Source organism: Suncus etruscus, chromosome X (genome assembly GCF_024139225.1).
Source record: "Suncus etruscus isolate mSunEtr1 chromosome X, mSunEtr1.pri.cur, whole genome shotgun sequence".
Taxonomy (NCBI): domain Eukaryota; kingdom Metazoa; phylum Chordata; class Mammalia; order Eulipotyphla; family Soricidae; genus Suncus; species Suncus etruscus.
This window is the reverse complement of record NC_064868.1, coordinates 49,404,863-49,429,891: the sequence shown is the minus strand read 5'-3', so window position 1 is coordinate 49,429,891 and position 25,029 is coordinate 49,404,863. Positions and strand designations below refer to the sequence as shown.

Here is a 25,029-nt window from a genome sequence, read left to right as displayed (position 1 = left end):
GCTCCTGGCTTGGGGGACCATATGGGATGCTGGGGATCGAACCGAGGTCTGTCCTGGGTCAGCCACATTCAAGGCAAGTGCCATACCGCTGCAGTACTGCTCCGGCCCCTGGCTTTCTGTATTTTATAAATTGTTTTGTAAGTCAGGAATACATCTAAGAAACATCACTCTTCTTTGTCAAATTACTTTCAAAATTAGAAACCAGCAGTTTGAAAGGTTCAGAACATCTGGTGATGACTCAGGAAAAAGACAGTGTTTGTAGCATGCTCATTTGAAACTCTATTATTATTGTTGTTGTTTGGGGCCACACCCTGGCCATGCTCAGTTGTCACTCCTAGCTCTGATCTCAGAAATCAGTCCTGGTGGGCTCAGGGGACCATATGAGATGCCAGAGACTGAACCTGGGATGGTTGAGTGCAAGATAAATGCCTTACCCTCTGTGTTATCACTCCAGCCCCCTGGACTCTATTATTAACAGTTTTGTAAATCACTGTACTTAAGTAAAAACTGAAAGAAAAGGAAATGTTTTCCTTTCAGTGCTTCTTTATGCCCATTCCTCATTACTTAATCAACAAGTAGTTTAACCTGAAAACTGTATCTAGATTTTTAAAAGTACCATACACACTAATACAAATTATACCTCTAAGATGTAACATTACATGTGTTTAGATAGCTCAAAGTACTTTTTTTCTATCTTACCACATTAATAGCATATAATTTTTTTCTGGTTTTTGGGCCACGCCCGGTGATGCTCAGGAGTTACTCCTGGTTGTGCCCTCAGAAACTGCTCCTGGCTTGGGGGACCATGTGGGATGCCTGGGATCAAACCGAGGTCCATCCTAGGTCAGCCGTGTGCAAGGCAAATGCCCTACTGCTGTGCCACCTCTCTGGCCCCAATAGCATATACTTTTTAAGCATAGATTGACATAACTAAAAAATAAGTTGTAATTATCTTCTATCTATACTTGGGCTTCTGTTGTTTTAAAGACTAGATCTCAGGTATACTTTGTTGATTTCAGACATAGGTTTTCTTAATTGTAGAATGTATAGCTACAGAAATCATTTCCCCCTAAAATCATTACTTTTTCTGTTTTGTTGTTTAAAAGAATTTCTGTTTTTTGGGGGGTGCACACCCAACAGTGCTCAAAGGACTAAGCGAGGTGCTGGGGGATTGATTTCAGGTTTCCTGCCTGCAAAGCAAATACTATAGCTCAATGAGCTATATTTAAGGTCCCCAGAGTTGCTGTGGCTTTAAGAAATACACTTGAAAAGAGACTTGATACATTTCCATATACATCTGTTTCTAGATTTTGGCTTTATAAACTCAAACAGACTCCTCCTGAAGAATGAATGAATAGTCAATATATCCTATTGCTGTTTTCTCCCTGAAGCACCCATCAACATAGGCACTGCTGCTTCTGGATCTTCTAATCTCTTATCCTAGATTATTTTTCAAGTGGAAACTGATTATTAAAGAAACCTCTTTACTGGTCCAGAGCAATAGTATAGTGGATAGGATGCTTGGTTTTCACATAACCAACCAGGGTTCTATCCACGGCACAGCTAGGAGTTATCTTTTAGCACCAGCAAGTAGTAAAAAGAATCCTCTTTACTAAGGAACTTTAGTAACAGGCCCTGTTCATGAGCCCACAGCCTTTGTCCTGCCAGCATTCACTCATCTCTTCCACTCTACCTCCTTTCCAGGGAGGTAGGGTAATGGGGAAAAGGAAAATAATGTGGAATTTGTTCTTATAATCATAAGAGCCTAACACTGTATTCTAAAATGTTTTTCCACCCTCTAGCCAATTAAAACTCCAATAAACTTTCCCACTAATTAGCCATAAAACATGCCTTTAATAGGTTGTATGACTTTTGTGAGCTTCCACTGAATATATTAAAAAGAATGGAAATTCTCTGAAAACAGATAATTTTGTCTGTGCCTCTTGACATCCAGAAATATTAATATACTTCATTAGCTCTAAATTGCCATCAATTATAAGATACATTTAAGATAGACAAAAATGTGAAAGCAAATGTGCTTCTTGTAACAATGAAATGGCTTTAGAGAGTAACTTGTATATAATAAGTGCTTAGGAGCTTGAGTGACAATACAGCAAACAGGGAATCTGCCTTGCATGTGGCCAACCTGGGTTCAATCTTCAATGCCCCATATGGTTCCCAAAACCTGTCAAGAGTGATCCTGCAGCACAGGGCAAGGATTAAACCCCAAACACTACTAGGTGTGGCCCCAAAACAAAAAAATGCTTAAGTGTTTACTGAATTCTATTATTTTATTTTATATATACATATATTTGTATATGTTTTGGAGTCATGCCTGATGATGCTCAAGGGCTACTTCCTGGTGCTGCGCTAAGGGATCACTACTCCTGGTGGCATCCATAGAACCATATGGCAAAAACCTTAGTCCTTAAAATATCTGTCATCCCACGAATTATATTTTAAAGTTTCTCCTTATTGTATTTTTAGATAACAACATTTATGGATTTTTTGTACAAGATTACTATACCTTTCACCACCACCAAAATACCCAAGACCTATGGCTGGAGTGATTGCACAGCAGATAGGGCATTTGTCTTGTACGTGGCTGACCTGGGACTGACCCAGGCTTGATACTCAGCATTCAATATGGTCCCTTGCACCTGCCAGGAGTGATTTCTAAGTGCAGAGCCATAAGTAAACTCCTGAGTGTAGCTTGGTGTGGCCCAAACCCCCTTAGGTAAAAAATACCTAAGACCCTCTACCACTGCCATTTTAAAAGTTTCTTTGAGAAAGTATTTTAGGGCTTAAGCAGTTATAAGTAAGTTTGTAGGGCAAATAGGATGATGACTTAATGATTATCTGTATTTTGTTTTGCTTTGATTTGGAGGCCACACCTGGTGATGCTCAGGAATTTCCCTGATGATGCCTGGGGGACCATTTGTGATACTAGGGATCTACTTGTGGTTGGCTACATGCAAAGCAATGTAATCTTGCCCAATCTCTCTTGTCTCTTGCCTATATTTTTAATAGCCCATGTTCTTGGGTTACACTGTCATAAAAAGGGTTTGTCCCCTTAAGGGCAGAGAAATCTGTTAAAAAGGACCCTCTGGTAACTGTCATTTATAGGCAGCTATTGAGGGTATAAAAAAACCCCAACTGAGTGTGGGGTGCTACTTTCTTACTGGCTGCATTTCCTGGACAGCATCACTGAAAAACTGTTGGTTGGACTACCTCTATCTGCTACCTTGTGGTGCCTGCTTTCATCTCCTCTTTAGTCCTCTCTCTCTGATTGAAACCTTGCTCTGGTCCCAAACCCAGCTCTCTCTCTATCCCTCTCTCTGTTCAGGGGTTGATTGTAAGGCCTCTGGCTTCCCTACCTTGCCTGTTCCCCCATTAAACCCAGTCTCTAGAAAAACCCTTTATTGTCTCTTTCTCTGCTTTCTTTCCTTACCTCATCAATAAGTTTTCTAGCATTTGCGATGGTATAATCACCAGCAAACAATACCACTAAACATGACTCATCACTACTCTTTGGTCTCTGACCCCGAGATACTGGAATGATACTCCTGTTGGCTTCTGTGGATACGCGGACAGTTTGGAGCTCTTCTGTAGATGGTAGAGGGACATGATCTTGAATGACAGCATCTTCTGGAAGAAGGCTCCAGTTCAGTTCTCCTGATACAGGTGTAAAGTCATGAATGTTACTCCAGTTGTTGTTGAAGATACTTAACCCTGCATCTTTAAACTGGAAAGCTAATTCAGGGTAGTACCACTGAAAACATCCAAACTTGATATTTGTGGAAGACTCAATAATGGGTTGAGTTGCACAGCACAAAAAGACTTCCAGTTTTCTACAGTCCCGCAAACGAAACTGTTGGCAGGCTAATGTACACTTACAGTCTCTGCAATTCCGAAGAAACACACTGCCTTTTACAGGTCCCAGGAAAATAATGCAGTTAGTACAATCATCAATAGTAATTGTAGCAGAGTGATCAAAAATATAGATATTACAGTTCACACAGTCTTGGATAAGGAATTGCTGTCCTGCAACTTTCCCAGGTAAGCGACCTACTGTTTCATCTTTTAGTCCACTGAACATGAAATCTTTTGGATCAACCTGTAGCAAAACAAAACAAAACAAAACACAGACAATAAGTGTCTATTGAATGGCAGGAACAATTACTAGTTCAAAAATATACATTCCGTGTCTCACTGACTGCAAGAAGTCAGTGACTATAGTAAGAAAATATATGGAGTTCCCACATTTCATCCAATACATAACTGAGAGGGAATTATAGATTTAACACAGGGAACCTATAGATTTAAAAAAGACATATCAACCAAATACAATGTGGACAATGTCTGGGTGCTATTTCAAACTATAACATATGAAAACATTTTTTTTTTTTGGTTTTTGGGCTACACTTGGTGATGCTCAAAACCCTGGTGACTTGGGACCGGAGAGATAGCATGGAGGAAAGGCATTTGCCTTTCATGCAGAAGGACAGTGGTTCGAATCCTGGCATCCCATATGGTCCCCCCTGTGCCTGCTGGGGCAATTTCTGAGCATAGAGCCAGGAGTAACCCCTGAGCGCTGCTGGGTGTGACACAAAAAACAATCAAACAAACAAACAAAAACTCTGGTGACGTAGGTTACTTCTGGCTCTGTGTTCAGAAATCACTCCTGGCTCGGGGGAATATATGGGATGCAAAGGATCAAACCCAGTTCCGTTTTGGGTCAGCAACATCTAAGGCAAATGACCTACCGCTGTGTTATTGCTCTGGATCTTGAAAACATTGTTTTTTTTTTTTTTTTTTTTTTTTTTTTGGTGGGAGGTCACACACTGCAGTTCTCAGGGCTTACTACTAGCTCTGTGCTCAGAAACTACTCTTGGCAGGCTAAGTGAACAATGAGATGCTATGGATCCAACTCAGGTTGGCTGTGTGTAAGACAAAACCATACACACTGTGCTATTGCTCCGGCACTGAAAACATATTTTTTAAGATTTTATTTTATTGAAACCATTGTGATTTACAAAGTCCTTCATAGTTATATTTCAGACATACAATGAGTAAGGCCAATCCCACCACCAGTGTTGACCTCCCTCCACCAAGGCTCCCAGTGTGCATCTTATCTCACCACTCTTTGACCCCTGGCCTGCCAGTGTGCAGGCTCATTTTAAGTTTAGATTGTTAAAGTTAGGGTTTTTTTTGGTCACACCCGGCAGGGCTCAGGGGTCACTCCTGGCTTCATGCTCAGAAATCGCTCCTCGCAGGCTTGGGGGATCATATGGGATGGCGGGATTCGAACTACCAACCTTCTGCATGCAAGGCAAATGCCTTACATCCATGCTATCTCTCCAGGCCCTAAAGTTAGGTTTCTTGATTCCATTGTTGTTGAATTAGGCTGGGATCTTTAGTTTTGTCCCCCTTTTTTGGTTTTAATGTTTCAGTATGATATATTTTATTTCTACTAATTTTCATACAACTGTTTGGTCTTGGTATCCTACATTCCATTCCTCCAATTTGTGAGGCAGAACAAGATGGATCAAGTTAGGTGGCTCTGTTTGGAGGGAAGAAAAAAGAAAGAAAGGGAGGGCAAAAATCAAACAAGCAAGAAATGGGAGGAGTCCTTCTAGAGGCTATAAATATCAATTTAAGAGAAGAAAGGGAGGGGCTGGCGAGGTGGTGCTAGAGTTAAGGTGTCTGCCTTGCAAGCACTAGCTAAGGAAGGACTGCGGTGTCCCATATGGTCCCCCAAGTCAGGGGCAGTTTCTGAGCACTTAGCCAGGAGTAAACCCTTAGCATCAAATGGGTGTGGCCAAAAAAACAAGAAAAAAAAGAGAGAGAGAAGAAAGGGAAAGAGAAAGAAAAACATAAAAACAATACAAAAAATCAAACAAAAGAACCCAAAAAGCACCACAGCAATAAAGACAACAATCAAATAATAACCACAGTCCCAAAATAAACAAAACAAAACAAAACAAAACAAAGCGGGGATGGAGAGAGACCATGGAGGTAGGGTGTTTGCCTTGCATGCAGAAGGATGGTGGTTCGAATCTCGGCATCCCATATGGTCCCCCAAGCCTGCCAGGAGCAATTTCTTTTTGGGGGAGGGGTCACACTAGGCAGCGCTCATGAGCCACTCCTGGCTCTACGCTCAGAAATCACCCCCGGCAGGCTCGGGAGACCATCTGGGATGCCAGGATTCGAACCACCGTCCTTTCGCATGCAAGGTAAATGCCTTACCTCCATGCTATTTCTCCAGCCCGGCCAGGAGCAATTTCTGAGCGTAGAACCAGGAGTAACTCCTGAGTGCTGCAGGGTGTGACCCAAAAACCAAAACAAAACAAAACAAAAAAAATGAGTTGTTTGCTAAGATTTTGTTGAGGATTTTTGCTTCTATGTTCATTAGTGAGATTGGTTTGTAGTTTTCTTTCTTGGTGGTGTCTTTGCCATCTTTGGGAATGAGTGTAATGTTAGCCTCATAAAAGATATTAAGAAGGATTCCTGTCTTTTCAATAATTTGAAAAAGCCTCTGGATCACTGGTAGTAATTCTTCTCAGAATGTTTGGTAGAATTCACATGTAGAACCATCTGGACCTGGACTTTTGTTCTTGGGGAGTTTCTTTCTTTTTTTTTTAATTTATTTAAACACCTTAATTACATACATGATTGTGTTTGGGTTTCAGTCATGTAAAGAACACCACCCATCACCAGTGCAACATTCCCATCACCAATGTCCCAAGTCTCCCTTCGCCCCACCCGACCCCCGCCTGTACTCTAGACAGGCTCTCCATTTTCCTCATACATTCTCATTATTAGGACAGTTCAAAATGTAGTTATTTCCCTAACTAAACTCATCACTCTTTGTGGTGAGCTTCCTGAGGTGAGCTGGAACTTCCAGCTCTTTTCTCTTTTGTGTCTGAAAATTATTATTACAAGGGTGTCTTTCAATTTTCTTAAAACCCATAGATGAGTGAGACCATTCTGCGTTTTTCTCTCTCTCTCTGACTTATTTCACTCAGCATAATAGATTCCGTGTACATCCATGTATAGGAAAATTTCATGACTTCATGTCTCCTGACAGCTGCATAATATTCCATTGTGTATATGTACCACAGTTTCTTTAGCCATTTGTCTGTTGAAGGGCATCTTGGTTGTTTCCAGAGTCTTGCTATGGTAAATAGTGCTGCAATGAATATAGGTGTAAGGAAGGGGTTTTTGTATTGTATTTTTGTGTTCCTAGGGTATATTCCTAGGAGTGGTATAGCTGGATCGTATGGGAGCTCGATTTCCAGTTTTTGGAGGAATCTCCATATCGCTTTCCATAAAGGTTGAACTAGACGGCATTTCCACCAGCAGTGGATAAGAGTTCCTTTCTCTCCACATCCCTCTTGGGGAGTTTCTTAATTTCTGAATCAATTTCCTCAGATGTGATTCACCTGTTTAGGCTTTCTACATCCTCCTATCCAGTCCTGGAAGATGATATTTTCCCAGAAATCTGTCTGTTTCTTCTGGGTTCTCTATCCTGACTGAGTATAGTTGTTCATAATAAGCCTTCATGATATGTTGGATTTCTTGGAATTCTGTTATCTCTCCCCATTCATTTGTGATCATACCTATTTGTGTGTTTTCCCTCTTTTTTTTTTTTGGTGCATCTTACCAGTAGTTTGTCTATCTTATTTATTCTTTCAAAAAAATAAAACAACTCCTGTTCTCATTGATTTTTGTATTGTTTTTCTTAGTTTTTATGTTGTTTATTTTTGCTCTGGTTTTTATTATTTCTTGTTTCCTGGTTGTGTTTGGGTTTCTTTGCTGCTGTTGTTCCAGCTCCTTAAGGTGTCCCTTTAAACTGTTGCTTTTGTCATTTTTCTCTTTCTTGACATAGGCCTGTATTGTTATGTGTTTCTCCCCAATTACTGCTTTTTCTGTGTCCCACAGATTTTAACAATTTCTCTCTTCATTATCATTTGTCTCAAGGAATCTTTTTATTTCTTCCTTGAGTTCCTCTTTGATCCAGCTGTTGTTGAGCATCATATTGTTTATTAGGGACTCTTTTCACCTCTTAGATTCGTATGAGAGCCTCTTTCCTTTGTTTACCATTATAACTTTGCATTTGGTGGCTCAGAGCGTTCTGCCTTCAGGTTTCAGCTATACTTTGTCTTCTGTGGTGTGGAACTTGGTTCCTTCTTTGGAGTGCCCCCCTAAGCAGGGATTATGATGACGGTTGCTGAGGTTTGGCCCCGTCCTCCAGTCTCTTTCTTCCCGATACCTATGAGAAAGAGCAGGGTTGCCCTCCACCAGCAATCTCCAAGTGCCCACAATGGCAGCCTCTGTGCTGGTAGCCCGCCCTCACATATCCTTCTGATACCTGTGAGGAGGTGCAGAATTGCCCTCCAAGCCGTAGCCCACAAGCACCCACAATGGTGGCCTCTGTGCTAGTAGTCCGCCCTCACTTTTCTTTTCTATACCCGTGAGGAGGTGCAGAATCATCCTCCAAGCTGCAGCCCACTAGTGCCCACAATGGAGGCCTCCATGCTGATAGTCTGCCCTCACTTCTTCCTATACCTGTGAAGAGGTGCAGAATCACCCTCCATTCCGCAGCCCACAAGCGCCCACAATTGCGGCTCCGTGCTGGTAATCTGCCCTCACTTCTCCTTCCTATACCTGTGAGGTGGTAGTTGTGTCCCATTTTATCTCCAACAATAGACCTGGGACTACTTGGCCCCTGGTCCCCATCCTTTCTCCCCTTCTTATTAATTCTATAGAAAAAAAATGCAGAAATATGAGTTTTACCTAAAAATAAAAAAAAAAACAAAGTAATTCATGCCCCAAGGTTCTATAAAAAGGTAGGAGCCCCTATCTTAAAGATAAAAAGGGGCGGCAGTTTTTGCACAGGCACCGGAAAATTTGGGGAAAATAGAAAAAACCTTTGGCCTAAAAACAGGGTGTCCCTACTCATGAAGCATTCTGCCTTAAGGCCAACTACAGGCTCCAGGCATATTAAATTATCTAAGCCCAAATTCTTACTTCACAGTCTCAGGAAAAGTTCTTCTCAATCATGGTTGTCATAGTCAGTAATTAGATATCTTGGTTTTTGCACAGAACCTATGTTGAAGTCAGGGTGTCACGAAAGACCTCTTGGCTTCATCTCACTCTTAGGTGGCTAGGCAGGGAAACCTGCCCTGAAAGCAAGCTGTTTCTGCCTCCAAGTTGTCAGGGTGTCAAACGAACCCACTCTGGAGCAAGTCAGTGCAGGGTAGCATTAGGGCCTTTCCCAGTAGAAATTTGATTCCTGGTGCTTGTGCAGAAAAGCATGCCAGTTTCAGGATGGGAATCCAAGGTTCGGTGGTGAATGGCTGATGTCTAATTGACTGAAACCTAAATAAAGTCACTATGACAAGTGTTCAGAGTGAAAGCCCACCCCTGCAATAAAAAATTTAGGAGTTCCTAACCCTATTATATATGAACTTCCTATAGATAAGATTTCTCCATTTAAAAAAAAATTTAAAATAATTTTATTATGACCAAAAGTGAATAACAAATCTTTCACAGTAATATTTGAGGTACATAGTGACAATTGATCAGAGCCATTACCACCGCCAGGGTTGTCCTCCCTCCACCCCTTTTCCCAGCATATGTCCCATATCTCCCTCCTTTGCCCTCCAGAGTGCTAGTGTAACTGTTTCCCTCTGTGTATAGCTTGTTGTAGATAGATAATACGATTCTGTTGTTCTCCACATTAATGTGCCTATGCAAAAAGAAACAATGCCACAAGATACTATTGATGCATTTGGGGTAAAAATATGAACACATATTTTTTGAAACCAGAAAGTCTCACATTCACTGAACATAGGATTGATATTAAGGAATATTTTTGTTTTGATCCTTTGTTTCTTTTCCTTTTGGGGCGGGGATTTGAGACCATGCATGATTGTGCTTACTCCTGGCTCTATATTCAGGAATCAATCCTGGAGTGTTCAGGGGACCTCATGAGATGCCAGGGATAAAACATAGTCGGCCACCTGCAAGGAAAGCATCCTACCTGCTGTAGCATCTAGCTCCTGATGTTTTACCTGTTGTTGGTTTGGGGGCCAAATCTGGCAGTAATCCGAATTACTCAGCTCTCTGTCCAGAAATTAGTCCTGGATGGCTCAAAAGACCACATAAAGTTCTGGGGACTGAACCCAGGTCAGCTATGTGCAAAGCAAATGTCCTATCTGCTGTACTGCTCCAACCACTGGTACTTTACTTTAGTAGTTGTTATTTAAGGGCCATACCCAGGGGCAGTCAGGGTTTTCTCCTGGCATGTTCAGGGAGCCTTATGGGATGCTGGGGATCTAACCCAGATTGGCCATGTGCAAAACAAATCCCCCACCCACTATGCTATTATTTGGGCCCCTGATCTTTAACTTTTAAAGCAACTTTTAGGCTAAGAAGATTGTATAAAGGAGTTAAGGTGATTGCCTTGCAGGCTGTTTACCCTGCTTCAATGCTAGGCACCTCATGGAGGTACCTCCAGGAGCAACCCTCAGCACAGACCTATAATTTTTTAAATTTTTAACTTATTTTTGAAAATACAGTATCTGAAAGACCATTTTGAAAATGATATTTCTAATCTACTTACACTGTTTTTAGCTCTTTGGGACTATAAAATCTCATGAAAAACTATTCATGCATCAGAAACAGTATCTCATCAATATAGTATGCAAAAATATAGTTGTTTATAGTTTAGTTTTGTTTTGTTTTTGTTTTTGTTTTTGGGTCATACCCGGCGGTGCCCAGGGGATACTCCTGGCTGTCTGCTCAGAAATAGCTCCTGGCAGGCACGGGGGACCATATGGGACACTGGGATTCGAACCAATCACCTTTGGTCCTGGATCGGCTGCTTGCAAGGCAAACGCCGCTGTGCTATCTCTCCGGGCCCTAGTTGTTTATAGTTTAAAGTGACTTATTCAGCACTGCATAATAAATAAGCAGCCTGACATAATGTACTAGGAATTTTGACTAGTAGAGACAATAAAAGCACTCATCTTTTTATTTTAATGAAGTAAAATAGATTTAGATAAATTTAGAGAAATATGAGAGGAGAGAGATATGTGATTGAAAGAGAAAATAGCTTTCTTCAGAGATAAAAGTCAAGAGCACGCATCTTGGGTCAAGAAGAAGGTATATTTTATTTTTAGTCTCAATTCTTTCACCTATGAGCAACAGGATCTTGAAAAGGGGACTTTACTATTCTGAATTTTCAGTTATTCAGCCAATATTTTAACCCCCCAATAAGAGCCAGATATCGCTTCAGGCATTAAAATATGTATATCTTAACTTAATAGAAGTAAACTGACAATTAAAAAAGCAAAACAGACAATTTTGCAAAACTCTGTATAATGAAAAATGTTCAGAATAGTCTAGAAAACACAAAATAGGGACACCTGGGGCAAGGGAAAACAGGGAGTAAAACTTGTACAAAGAGAGAGCAAATAAACTGGAGTTTTTCTGGTGAAAGTGATGGGAGGAAATGGTTCCTGCTTTCTACACACAGCAAAAGTGAAAGAATAAATTAAATTTATTTAAAATAGGAGGCCTCCTAATCAATGCTCAGGGGCCTCCACATATGCTGTAATACTCAGCCAACTAGGTCAGAATATTTAATGCTCAGACTTGAGTATGTAATGCTATCTGAGTCCTGAAGTGCTGGGGATCACCAGGACCACCCTCATAATACTTGTAGGAGCCTTCTGGCCTCAAGAATTAAATTAAGATCCCATGCATGCAAAGTATGAGCCCCTGACCTCTGTGCTATCTTTGTAATGCCAATAAAATATTTTTCCCATGGGTTGGGGCAGCTAGAATGACCTAAGCATACTTAGTACCAGGGGTTAAGGTCAGGAACTCATTCTACATATTCTAAGTCTCAGGGCCAGCTTCTGGGCTTTTTCTCACTAAGGATAATGGGGCTGACAGGATCACCTTAGTGCATGTGTGTGGCACTGAACTTTGAACTCACTGACTTGTGCTTTTTGAGTAAGTCTTTAAGTCACTCAGACATCTGCTGGGTTCTTTCTAAATAGGTATGTCCTGATCACCTCAGCATATGCAGGAGACAACAAGGATTAAACACATGACCATGTGTTTGTTGTAAGTCCTTGAGTCAAATTCCAGGTTCCTAAAGTAAAATCTTTAGGGATTATGGGGGAAAACTAAAAATTTGGTATTATCAATCCTAGAATGGAAGCAGGTGAAGCTAGAGAGGGAAGCAGGAGACATATTGTAAAGTTTAGAAATTAACCATAGGCAATAAGGTGTCACAGAGAATTTAAATAAACAAGATTTATTTCAGAAATATTACTCAAATAAGAATAAGAAAAAAGGAAAATATCAAACATGAATCTAAGATGTTATTACAATTGTCCAGAAATGGCTGATCTAGCGTAGTTGCTAGTAGGAACGAAGAAGTATATAAATTTGAGTCATAGTGAGGAAGTAGACTCAGCCAATTTGGCTACTCAATGAAGGGTTGAAAATGATTCCTAATTCTCTAGCCCAGCTTTCTTAACATTTTGGGGTCATAATCCACATTTGTATATTCTCCTTTTTTTATTTTTGGGCCAGAGGAATGATGCTCAGAGTTTATTACCTACTCTGTGTTCAGGGATCATTCCTGGTGATTCTAGAGGACTATATGGGATACAAGGGATTGGACCCAACAGACCATGTGCAAGGCAAACATCCTATCTGCTGTACTGTCTTTCCAACCATGATATGTTTTGTTTAGTTTTGTCTGGAGGCCACATCAAGCAGTGCTCAGGGCTTATTTTTGGCTCTGAGCTCAGGAATCCCTTCTGGTGGCATTTAGGGTACTGGGGAAATGTCATAGGTAACTAAGACTTACAGTTATATACTTATCTACACACAATTCTCAATACCATCTTCAAAAGAGGCTCAACATTGTTCAGGACTAAAATAGTATTCTCAAAGACATGCAATTTGGTCACTATTCAAGATGGTCACTTTTTGAGTAGGAAGATAAAATACTTTAAACATAAAGTTAGACAGAGATACTTCTTTTGATACTAAACCAGATTCTCTCCTGTCTACATTATTTTCTTGCCCATACTCACTGTAAAATGAAGTTGAAGTTGCCTTCCACTGGGGAGAGCCTATGGAAGGGGATGGAAATGTGACCATAGAAGGCTAAAAGGAACGTGATTAGTTTAGGTCTTAAAGTAAGAAACAGAAACATGCAAAAGTAGTTTAAGTCAGTTCTGCTTTAGGTCTTAAGGAGAATAAAATAATTTTTTCCTCAGCTTGCCTTGGCAGCAATCCACTGCCCACAATAAAGGTGGGAAAATCAAAAGTGCCTTGAATAGATGTAGGAAAAAGGAGTCTAAAAGTTTGTGTCTCTATCAAAACATTAAACTCAGAGAAATCGTTTGAGCCCTAGCAATTGTTTAGTGGGTATATTGCAGCCAACCAGGTTTGATCTCTGGCATCCCATATGGTCCTCTCAGTGCATTAAGTGTAATTCCCTGAGTGCAGAGATAGGGGTTAGTCCTGTGCATAGCCTGGTATGAGCCAAACCCATCTCCTCCAAAAAAGAAAAGAAGAATCTTCAATCTTCAGGATTTGTCTCACTACCTGAAGGAAACACCTTAAAATATATATAAATTTGGACTGAGAGATACTACAGTGGGAAGGGCACTTACCTTGCACACATATAACCCAAGTTCAATCTCTAGCATCCCATATGGTTCCCTGAACACTGACAGGGAGTAATTCCCGACTACAGAGTCAGGAGTGTACCTAAGAATTACTGGGAATGACCAAAACAACAGCAACAACAATAAAAGTAGTAATAATAATAAAATAATAATAAAAACTGTGTAAGTAGCCTTCTCCTTAAGTCTGTTTTTTTTTTTTTTTTGGTTTTGGTTGTTCGGCCACACCAGATGACGCTCAGGGGTTACTCCTGGCTATGCGCTCAGAAATCGCTCCTCGATTGTGGGGCCATATGGGATGCCAGGGAATCAAACTGTGATCTGTCCTAGACTAGTGTGCGCAAGGCAGCCACTGCTTCAGCTCCTTCAAGTCTGTTCTACTTGGAGTATGTATCTCATTTCCTTTTCTCTATGTCTCTTTACTTGCCTATTTCTACTCTGGAGAAGCCTGTATTTCTCTTGAACACACATTTCTCCCATTCTCTCCCTTCACATATTTCTAAATAGATTTCAACAAAACTGTTATCTTTCGGGGCCGGCGAGGTGGCACTAAAGGTAAGGTGTCTGCCTTGCAAGCGCTAGCCAAGGAAGGACCGCGGTTTGATCCCCCGGTGTCCCATATGGTCCCCCCCAAGCCAGGGGCAATTTCTGACCGCTTAGCAAGGAGTAACCCCTGAGCATCAAACAGGTGTGGACCGAAAAAAAAAAACTGTTGTCTTTCTCTACCCAAAAATATTGTGTGTATTTTCCAGGGGGTACAAGATTCTGCCAAATGTCTTTGCCAAAGAGATAAATAGCAAGTTCAAATATTAGTAAGCTTTTTTATTATCTGAGAAGTAGATAAGTTTGTATAAGATTGAAAAGCAACACTGCTAATATTTATTACTTAAAAGATTGACTATTTTTGCTTGGAAATAATATCTTATATATAGCATTTACAGATTATCAACTATATAATTATTGCTATGTTACTATAGTTAAGACTCATAAATACAGACAAAATAGTCTTAATTTTTAAATTACAGAGTTTCTATCTTTGTTTTGGCTGTGTTATGAACTAAGTGTTTGTGTTCTTCCAAAATACATAGACTGAAGCTCTGATTCCCAATAAGATGGTATTTGGAAGTAATTACATATGAATGAACTCATGATTATGGGGCCTTCATAAAAGGAAATCAATCTCTGGGGCCCAAGTAGTAATACACAGGGTAGGACATTTATCTTGCATGTGGCCATCCTGGGTTCAATCCTGACACTGCATATGGTCCCTTGAGCACTACCAAGAGTGATTCCTGAGCACAGAAACAGGATTAAGCCCTGAATATCACCACGTATGGCTTCAAAAAAACCACATCTCTCTTGCTGTCTCATCTCTGTTTCCTTTCCTTCTCCCCTCCTCTACATGCACACCAAGGGAACACTATGTGACAAAAAGCAAGAACAAAAACTAGGAAGTGCAATTTTCCCATAATAAGGGTGAAACCATCCTTACCTTAAAACTGCAGAGCTCTAGGTATATTGCAACCACTTACATCCAAATTTCTACACTAAGAGATGACCAAACTCTAGTATGGCATCTAGGAGTAAAAGGTCATATACTTAGGAAAGCATGCTTCAGCCTTTCCTAATTGAAATGCTTGCCTGTGAAACCTACAGAAAAGTTTAATATTTGTTTTAGTAAATGCCTATTGATAAAACTCTGACATCCCTTTCTTAAGCCTTTTAAGAGAATGTATGGCTACAAATATATTATCTCTTACAACTCAGAATTATCTTTCTTTAGGATACGATCCAATACTTTGAAATATAATTATCAAGAAGGATAGATCTCACATTCTCTGTGGGGAAATAGAATCGTATCAGCAATAACTGGCAACTGACAAACACAACTAGTCTAATGTCTTGTATACATATCAACTTTGCAATTTCGTCATGTTTTGTTTTCTTTTCGAGTTTTCTCTCCGGCAGTGTTCAGAATTTACTCCTGGCTATGCTCTGGGGTCCATATGTGGTGCCATGCACCCTTTCAAATCAGGGTCAGCAGTGCAAGGCAAGGACCTTACCACATTCCCCTACTATCTTTCTGGCTCTGAGGATTTTTTGGCTTGTTTTGGGACCATACTTGTATGTGCTCAGTGCTCATTCCTGGTGGATTTAGGGGACCATATGGGATGTCAGTTATAGAATCCAGGATGTCTATGTGTAAGGCAAGGCAACTACCCACTGTACTATCACTCTAGCTTTTGGCCCCAAGACTTTTATCTATCGCACTACTAAGTCCCTTCTCACCCCTCTCCTTCATTTCTCTTTAAATAATCCAATTCACTTTGCAGAGATTGGAATAAAATTTAGCTCTTTTTCCTATTGTCAGTAGTTACTGAATAAAATTTATTCTCACTGCTTAATGTCTCGCTATATTTATCTTTGTCATCAGAGGCTTGATATGCTGGTACCTTGATCTTAGGCTTCCCCATATGCTGTTCTGTTATATTAACCATCTTAGTCTGCTCAAACTGCTGTAATACTATAGAATGGATGACTTAAACAACAGAAATTTATTTCTCACAGTTTTGGAGATTGGAAAGTTCATGGTCACAATGCCATTGTGAATTGGTTTCTAAAAGATATCTTTTTAGCTTTGGTTAGCTGCCCTTTCACTATGTTCTTGTCTGTCTGTCTGTCTGTCTGTCTGTCTGTCTATCTATCTATCTATCTATCTATCTATCTATCTATCTATCTATCTATCTATCTATCTATCTATAATCTATCTCACACCTAGTGGTGCTCAGGGGTTACTCCTGGCTCTGTACTCATTAAGTACTCTTTCTGGTGCTGGAGGACCATATGGAATGCCAGAGATGGAACACAGGCTGGTTGCATGCAAGTCAAGCACCCTCCTTACACTACTATCACTCCAGCTCCTAATGACCCTTCTTATAAGAGCTCTAATCATCTGAGACCATGACCCTACTCTCATGAACTCATTTAATTTTAATTACAGATTTATCTCTTAATCTCAAAATAGAACATTCCTATTTAATATAATCTTACTGAGAATACTAAAATGTTTTCTATAAGCATTGTTAGAAAATTTTAGATCCAAAAAATAATCTATTAAATCATACCAATTTGGACTATTTAGTTTTGGGGTACTGAGGAAAACCTGAACTTAAATAAAGATCTCATCACTAAATACAACCTCACTGAGAGTTAGGACTTTGATTTATTAATTTGAAAGGGCAGGTAAATTTGGTAATTAATTTGAGTGTAATTCACTATTTTTAAGTATTTTATATGGATGCCTCCATTCTCATAGTTCATAGAGAAGAGTCAAATAATTCTATAATAATAAATGGTTTTGACTGTCAAACCTTAGAAGGGTTTTTGGATTTATGTTGCTGTGCTTTTTCAAAAAATCCTGAAAGTTCTTTGATTCAAAAAGTAAGAATAAACTGAAGCTTAATATGATAGTTTTTGAAAATTTGCTAGTTCTCAAAGAAAATGCCTAAATGAAAAACATGGAAAGGTGATGTGTCAAATTAATTTCTTATAAGAGGTATTTATGGACTAGGCTTAGTTTATATTTCCTTCTACAACCCTAAAAAGATGGTGAATATTCAAAAATAAAGAAATATTTCTTGAGATGAAATTCAACTGGCACAGCTGTTAAGAATTATTTTCCAATGGGAAACAAAAAAAACTCTTACTGATCAGTGATGCAATTTTTTTCATTAAAATTTGTCTTGGGCTACAGAGAAAGTACAGGAGGTAGGTACTTGCCTTGCATGCTGACCTGGCTCGATTCCCAGCACAGTAAATCGTTTCCCAAGCTTCGTCAAGATTGACCCTTTAGTTCAGAGTTAAATGTAAGCCCTTAGCACTGCCAGGTATGGCCTAAAAACAAATAAAATAGTCTCTAAAATTAAATCTCCATAATAGCAACTTGATATGAAATGAGGAATTTATTAATTCTGACAGAAATCCATGAAAACATAGTCAAAAAAGATTTGGCACTACTGGCAGTACTAAGCACCTTATAATCACTGACTCCTCATAAAAATCCCCTTGAGGACTTGACACTATAATTTTCTCTATTTAATCAAAGAGAAAAATCAAAGCACCTAGAGGCTAACTTGCTTAGGCCACACTATTCTAAATGCTTGAGCTGAGTCCAAACCAGGCAGTCTGGTTCCTAAATATATTAACTTGGCTGCTTCTTTATAGTTATCCCCATTTAAATAGAAACAAATGTTTACTATCCACATAAATAAACAAAATAAAACAGAGATAAAAAAACACATATATATTGACAAAGGTACAATTCAAAAGAGAGAAAGGACAAAAAAAGAGAGAAAGGACAGTCTTTCAACCAGTGGTTATAGAATAATTGAACATCTCCATGTGAAAAAATAGAAAAGAACCACTTACACCTTGCACTACAACTCAAGATGAGTCATAAAAATTAAACATGAAATATAAAACCCTTAAACTTCAATAACAAAATAAGATAACTCTTTGTAATCATAGTTATTCAAAGTTTTCACAGATGTAAAGCCAAAATCACAATCCATAAAAGAAAAACTGAAAACTGGACTTTTAGTAAAATTGAAAGAAAAATGTTTGCTCTCTAAAAAAAGAGTTAAGAGAAGAAAAGGTAAAAATGCAATAATCATGAGAGTGAGGTCTTTGTAAAGGGAAAGATTTCTACCAATGGAACACAACAGATTCTAGAGATATATTGGGGGGGGGGGGTCACACCCGGTGGCACTCAGGGTTACTCCTGGCTCTGAGTTCAGAAGTCACTCCTGGCAGTCTGTGGGGACCATATGGGATGCTGAAATTTGAACTGGGGTTCGTCCTGTATTGGCTACGTGCAAAGCAAATGCCTTACTGATGTGCTATTGCTTGGCTCCTAGAGATATACTTTCATATAAAGTCAGATTCTTTTGAATAAAGATGCAAAGGCAATTTAATAAAAAATAGTATTCAAAAAATAACAAACAATGAAAAGAAAATACAATTCATAAATTGGAAAAATATTAAGAAAGCACACATGACAAAATACTTTTAGCTGGGATATGTAAAGAACCCAATAATAACACATTAGAAAATAAATAACCTGAACTCTTTAAGGTTGTGTTCTCCCTTGGACATGCATCTCATTTGTTTGTCTCTGTTTCTTTGCTTATTTCTACTCTGAAGCAGCTAATGTTTTCTCTTGAACACCATGTCCTCTTTTTCTCTCTTTTCACATCTCTGTTTGTTTGTTTGTTTGCTTTTGGGCTACACCCGTTGGTTCTCAGGGGCTACTCCTGGCTATGCTCTCAGAAATCACTCTGGCTTGGGGGACCACATGGGATGCCAGGGGATCAAACCGTGGTCCATCCTAGACTAGTGCGGGCAAGGCAGACGCCTTACTGCTTGTGCCACTACTCGGCCCTGCTCTCACATCTTTTGTTTGCTTGTTTCTCGACCACACACAAAGATTTTTTGTCAAACTCTCACCCAAGGCTGATTAAAATGGTTATATATTCCTTGTCCCTGGAATCTCTCTGCTTGGCTGTGGGCCTACAAATGTATGGGCAAATGAATAATAGGACAGTAGGAGGTTAATGCTTTGGAGCTTCCACCAAAATGAATAAAATATTTGAATACTTCCCCAAAGAAAATATATGACAGAAAAATAAGAAGATGAAAATATAACCAAATTAGTTATTAGTGAATGGTTAGTTTTTAAAAATCTGAACATGAAAAGTGCTGGTGGGAATGCAGAGTAATAATATCTCTAACATATTGCTGATGGTAAAGCAAAATAGCACATTTATTGGATCTTATAAAGTTTAATATATCATTTCTATATTAGTTAATAATTCCACAACCAGGTATTTAGAGGAGTGAAATGAAAAATTATGTTCAATAAACAATCTATATGCAAGTGTTTTGTAGCTTATTTATTGATTAAAATTAGAAAATATCTAAATGTCCTTCAATCTGTAAGTGGGCATATTTCTTTGATATACCATATAATAGTATGGTATACTATATATATAGTATGGTATACTCAACAAAAAAGAAGCTCCTTGGGGCTGGATAGATGATATAGAGGGTACTATGTATGCCTTGTGAGAAGTCAACACAGATTCAATCCCTGGCATCTCATACTGTCCCTGGGCCCTGCCAGGAGTAATTATTGAGAGCAGAGCCAAGAGTAATCCCAAGTATTACCACGTGTAGCTCAAGAACAAATAAAAAATTCCTTATAATGTAACTGCATGTGTGAATCTTACTGAGTGCAAGAAGCCAAACATAGAAGATTACATACTATAGGATTCCATATTTCATATTTTCAAAAGATAAAATTGTATGGATAAAAAATAATCAGATGATAAAATTGTATGGATAAAAAATAATCAGATGCTGGAGACAGATTTTACTACAAAGGGACACAGTAGAGGATATACAGAGCACAGTAGTTAGAATATTTGCTTTGAATATAGCTGACCTGGGTTTGAGCCCCAAGATCCCATATATCCCTGAGCACCACCAGGAGAGAATCATGAGTGCAGAATTTGACGTAACAAAATTGCCAAGTGTGACCCCCCAAAAAAACAAAACAATAAAAAGGATTATGAAGGGCCAAAGTGATAGTGCTGATTGCTTTGCACACAGCTGATTCAGGTTCAGTCTCTAAGATCCTATGTGGGGACCGGAGAGATAGCACAGCGGTAGGGCATTTGCCTTACATGCGGCCAACCTGGAAGGGACCCAGTTTGATTCCCGGCATCCCATATGGTCCCCCAGTTTGCCAGGGGTTATTTCTGAGTGCAGAGCCAGGAGTGACCCCTGAACACTGCTGTCTGTGGCCCCAAAATCAATCAATAAAAACAAAGTTAAAAAAAAATAAGATCCTATGTGGTTCCAGGAGTACCAGCAGGACTAATTCCTGAGCTCAGAGCCAGGAATAACCCCTGAGTACCACTGGATACACACAAAAAAGGGGGGGGGAAGGGCATAAGGAAATTGAGGAAGTGTTCTTATCTTGATTTTAGTGATAAATTTATAACTGTATTCTTTTTATCAAAACTCTATACCTAAATAAAAATAATTTTTCTGTATATAAATAACTTTTTTTTTGTTTTTTTTTGGGCCACACCCGATGGTGCTCAGGAGTTACTCCTGGCTGTCTGCTCAGAAATAGCTCCTGGTAGGCACGGGGGACCATATGGGACACTGGATTCGAACCAACCACCTTTGGTCCTGGATCGGCTGCTTGCAACGCAAACGCCGCTGTGCTATCTCCCCGGGCCTTATATAAATAACTTTTAAGGGGCCAGAGCGATGGTGCAGCGGTAATGCATTTGCCTTGCACGCAGCTAATCTAGGACGGACCACAGTTTGGTCCCTAGGCATCTCATATGGTCCTCCAAGCCAGGAGCGATTTCTGAGCACATAGCTATAAATAACCCTGAGCCTGAGCATCACTGGGTGTGGTCCCAAACAAACAAACAAAAAACATTTAAATACAATTTTTTTTTTGGTTTTTGGGTCACACCCGGCAGTGCTCAGGGGTTACTCCTGGCTCTATGCTCAGAAATAGCTCCTGGCAGGCTTGGGGGATCATATGGGATGCCGGGATTAGAACCACCATCCTTCTACATGCAAGGCAAACACCCTACCTCCATGCTATCTCTCCGGCCCCTTTTAAGTACAATTTAAGGTTTAAAATGTAAAGTTTAAGGTTTCAAAGCTACATAGCTACTATAGCAGAAAGTTTATTTTATGCATGAACATGGCAGTTCTATGTAATTATAGAAATAGTAGGATCAAGGAGATGGTACAGTGGGTAAGGCACTTACCTTGCATGTACCATACTCAATTTTGATCACTGGAGCCCCTTACGGTTCTCCTAAACTCAGCCTATACAGGAGTGATTCCTGTGCACAGAGCTGGGAGTAGCCCTGAGCATCACTGAGTATGGCTCAAACACCAAAAGAAAAATATGTAAGCACTTTGATCTTGTACAGACAAATGAGAGAAGGTAAAGTATGTATATATTTATATTAGTTCACTATATTGCTATAAAATCACAAAACAGTATTATGAGGGACCATGGAGATAACTCAATAGGCTAGAGCATGTGCTTATATATATGTATATAATATATCTTTATTTAAACAGCTTGATTACAAATATGATTGTAGTTGGGTTTCAGTCATGTAAAGAACACCCACCTTCACCAGTGCAACATTAATATCATCAATGTCCCAGATCTCCTTCCTTCCCACCCCACCCCCGCCTGTACTCTAGACAGGCTTCTACTTCCCTCATTCATTCGCATTGTTATGATAGTTCTCAATGTAGTTATTTCTCTAACTGCACTCATCACTCTTTGTGGTGAGCTTCATGTCATGAGATGGACATGCCAGACCTCCTCTCTTTTATCTCTGAGAATTATTGCAAGAATGTCTTTTATTTTTTCTTAACACCCATAGATGAGTGAGACTATTCTGTGTCTATCTCCCTCCCTCTGACTTATTTCTCCTATACATTCATGTATAGGAGAATTTCATGACTTCATCTCCCCTGACGGCTGCATAATATTCCATTGTATATATGTACTACAGTTTCTTTAGCCATTCATCTGTTGAAGGGCATCTTGGCTGTTTTCAGAGTCTGGCTATTGTAACTAGTGCTGCAATGAATATAGGTGTAAGGAAGGGATTTTTGTATTGTGTTTTTGTGTTCCTAGGTATATCCCTAGGAGTGGTATAGCTGGATCATATGGTAGCTCAATTTCCAATTTCTGGAGGAATCTCCATATTGCTTTCCATGAAGGTTGGACTAGACAGCATTCCCACCAGCAATGAATAAGAATTCCTTTCTCTCCACATCCCTGCCAGCACTGCTTATTGCCATCCTTTGTGATGTGTGCCAATCTCTGTGGCATGAGATGATACCTCATAGTTGTTTTGATTTGCATCTCCCTGATGATTACTGATGTGGAGCATTTTTTCATATGCCTATTTGTCATTTGTATTTCTTCTTTGACAAAGTGTCTGTACTTTGCATGCTGTAGTCCTGTTTTAAGCCCTGGTCCCTCAAGTACCACTGGGTATGGCAACAAACGACAAAAATAAAACTATGAAATTTCAAATTCTAAAAGGAGTTTTCATCATCTAATCCAATATTAATCTGATTTTTATGTTTTATCATATATATCAATCATATTTTCTTGTACTTGTGAGATGCACAAAGATTTAAGGAACTGGAAGAGTTCTTTGGAAAATGAGGATTAGAAAGTTTAATTACTCTACCACTGATATGTACCTTGGTGCAGAATATAAATTAAAACCCCACTTATACACAATTTCCACTCTCTATGTTTTTCCTTTATCAAAACCTTGAACTACAGCAATAGTACAGCAAGTTGGGTGCTTGCCTTACACATAGTAACTCCAGTTTGTTCCCAGCATCCCATATGGACCCCAAGCTCCTGAGTGTAGAACCAGGAATAACCTCTGAGTATTGCCAGGTATGAGCCAGAAAAGAAAACAACAACAACAACAACAACAACAAAACCTCTTTTATTTGTGAGGGACTGCTAACCATGGAAATATAAAACATGGAAATGTAAAACACTTTTAGTAAGTTTGTCAGATTCCAAAAAAATAATCGTAGGTACTATATTATAGTGTGTGACCCAGGATTTCTACTCTAAGGTTTATACCCTAGAGAAAAAACATAGTTATAAAAAACTTGTACATAGGGGCCAGAGAGATAGAACAGTGGCGTTTGCCTTGCAAGCAGCCAATCCAGGACCAAAGGTGGCTGGTTCCAATCCTGGTGTTCCATATGGTCCCCCGTGCCTGCCAGGAGCTATTTCTGAGCAGACAGCCAGGAGTAACCCCTGAGCAACGCGGGTGTGGCCCAAAAACCAAAAAAAAAAAAAAAGACTATTCGTAATAGCCAAAAAGTGAAAATAACTGAAATTGTCATAGACAAATAAAATGTGTAAATAAAAAGTATAAATACATGAGATAAAAGATTTAAGGAATCTTTTATCAACATTTTAAGAAACGTTGCTCAGTAACAAAAAGTGATAGAATATCAACATATGCTTCAGTATGAATGTATTTCAAATTCATGTTAAGTGAAAGAAGTCATTAACGAAAGACCACATATTGTGTTATTCCATAAACAGAAAATGCCCCAGATAGACACATCTATAATAAGTAGAATTGTATTTCTATAGAGTAGGAAGAAACACTAAAAAATAACTACCAAAATAAAGTTTCTTTTGTGGAAATGTGGAACAGTGCAATTAGAGTAGAGAAGGGACCACCACGACAATGTTAGTTGGAATTGATCACTCTGGACAATAACTGTGGATTGAACAAAGATAATGTGATATGCACAGTACCCATTCATTAACAGTAGTGCAAACCATAGTGTCTAAAATGAAAAAAAGGAAGAGGGAGGATGGGAGTAAAATGCCTACCCCAGAAGCATGCAGGGGGGAGGGGGAAAAGAAACTGGGGACATTGGTGGTGGGAAATGTTCATGGATGAAGGGTGTTGTACAGTGTAAGACTGACACTCAAGCATGAACAACTTTGAAATCATGTTGTTTAAATAAAAGGAAAAAAAGTCAATCAGTAACTATGATTAATGGGAGATTCTTCCTTTCTCTACCCATAGTTAATTATTATACTTGTCAGTAATGACCTGAGTTAACATTTTAAATCTTGAAATTAAAGTTATTAGAAGTAGCGGCCGGAGATCAAGCAGCTGATCCAGGAACCAAGGTGGTTGGTTCAAATCCCAGCGTCCCATATGGTCCCCTGTGCCTGCCAGGAGCTATTTCTGAGCAGATAACCAGGAGTAACCCCTGAGCACCGCTGGGTGTGGCCCAAAAAACAAAAAAAAATTATTAGAAGTAAAAATATTAGTGATTAGTGAAGTACTAAGATGTGGAAGAGATAGATTGATCCAGATGTGTTTGCCTTTTACTGACGTGATATATCAATATAATATCACAAAAATTAAATTTTAACATCTGGACAAATAATACAATGGTTAGGGCATGTGCCTTGCACATGATTGACCCACACTGGATCCTGGTATGGCACATTGTTCTCTGAACTTTGCCAGGAATGACCCATGAACACAGAGCCAGGAATTAGCTCTACAAATAGTTAGATGTGGCCAACACAAACAAAATTAGCAACAACAAAATTAAATTTCAGCCTTCTCTGAATTTATAACACATTAAAATACATTTTTATGTGTTTTGCTCAAATTTGCTCATC

The 25,029-nt window shown here is 39.3% G+C and overlaps 1 protein-coding gene across 1 annotated transcript in view; it reads right to left on the bottom strand.

Annotated features, from left to right (window-relative positions):
• RP2 (RP2 activator of ARL3 GTPase) overlaps nucleotides 1–25,029 on the bottom strand; it is a 52,241-nt gene that overhangs the window by 18,960 nt on the left and 8,252 nt on the right. Inside the window, exon 2 of the mRNA XM_049767311.1 lies at nucleotides 3,452–4,117. Coding sequence (XP_049623268.1) covers nucleotides 3,452–4,117 — 666 coding nt within the window. The remainder of the gene's footprint in view (nucleotides 1–3,451; nucleotides 4,118–25,029) is intronic.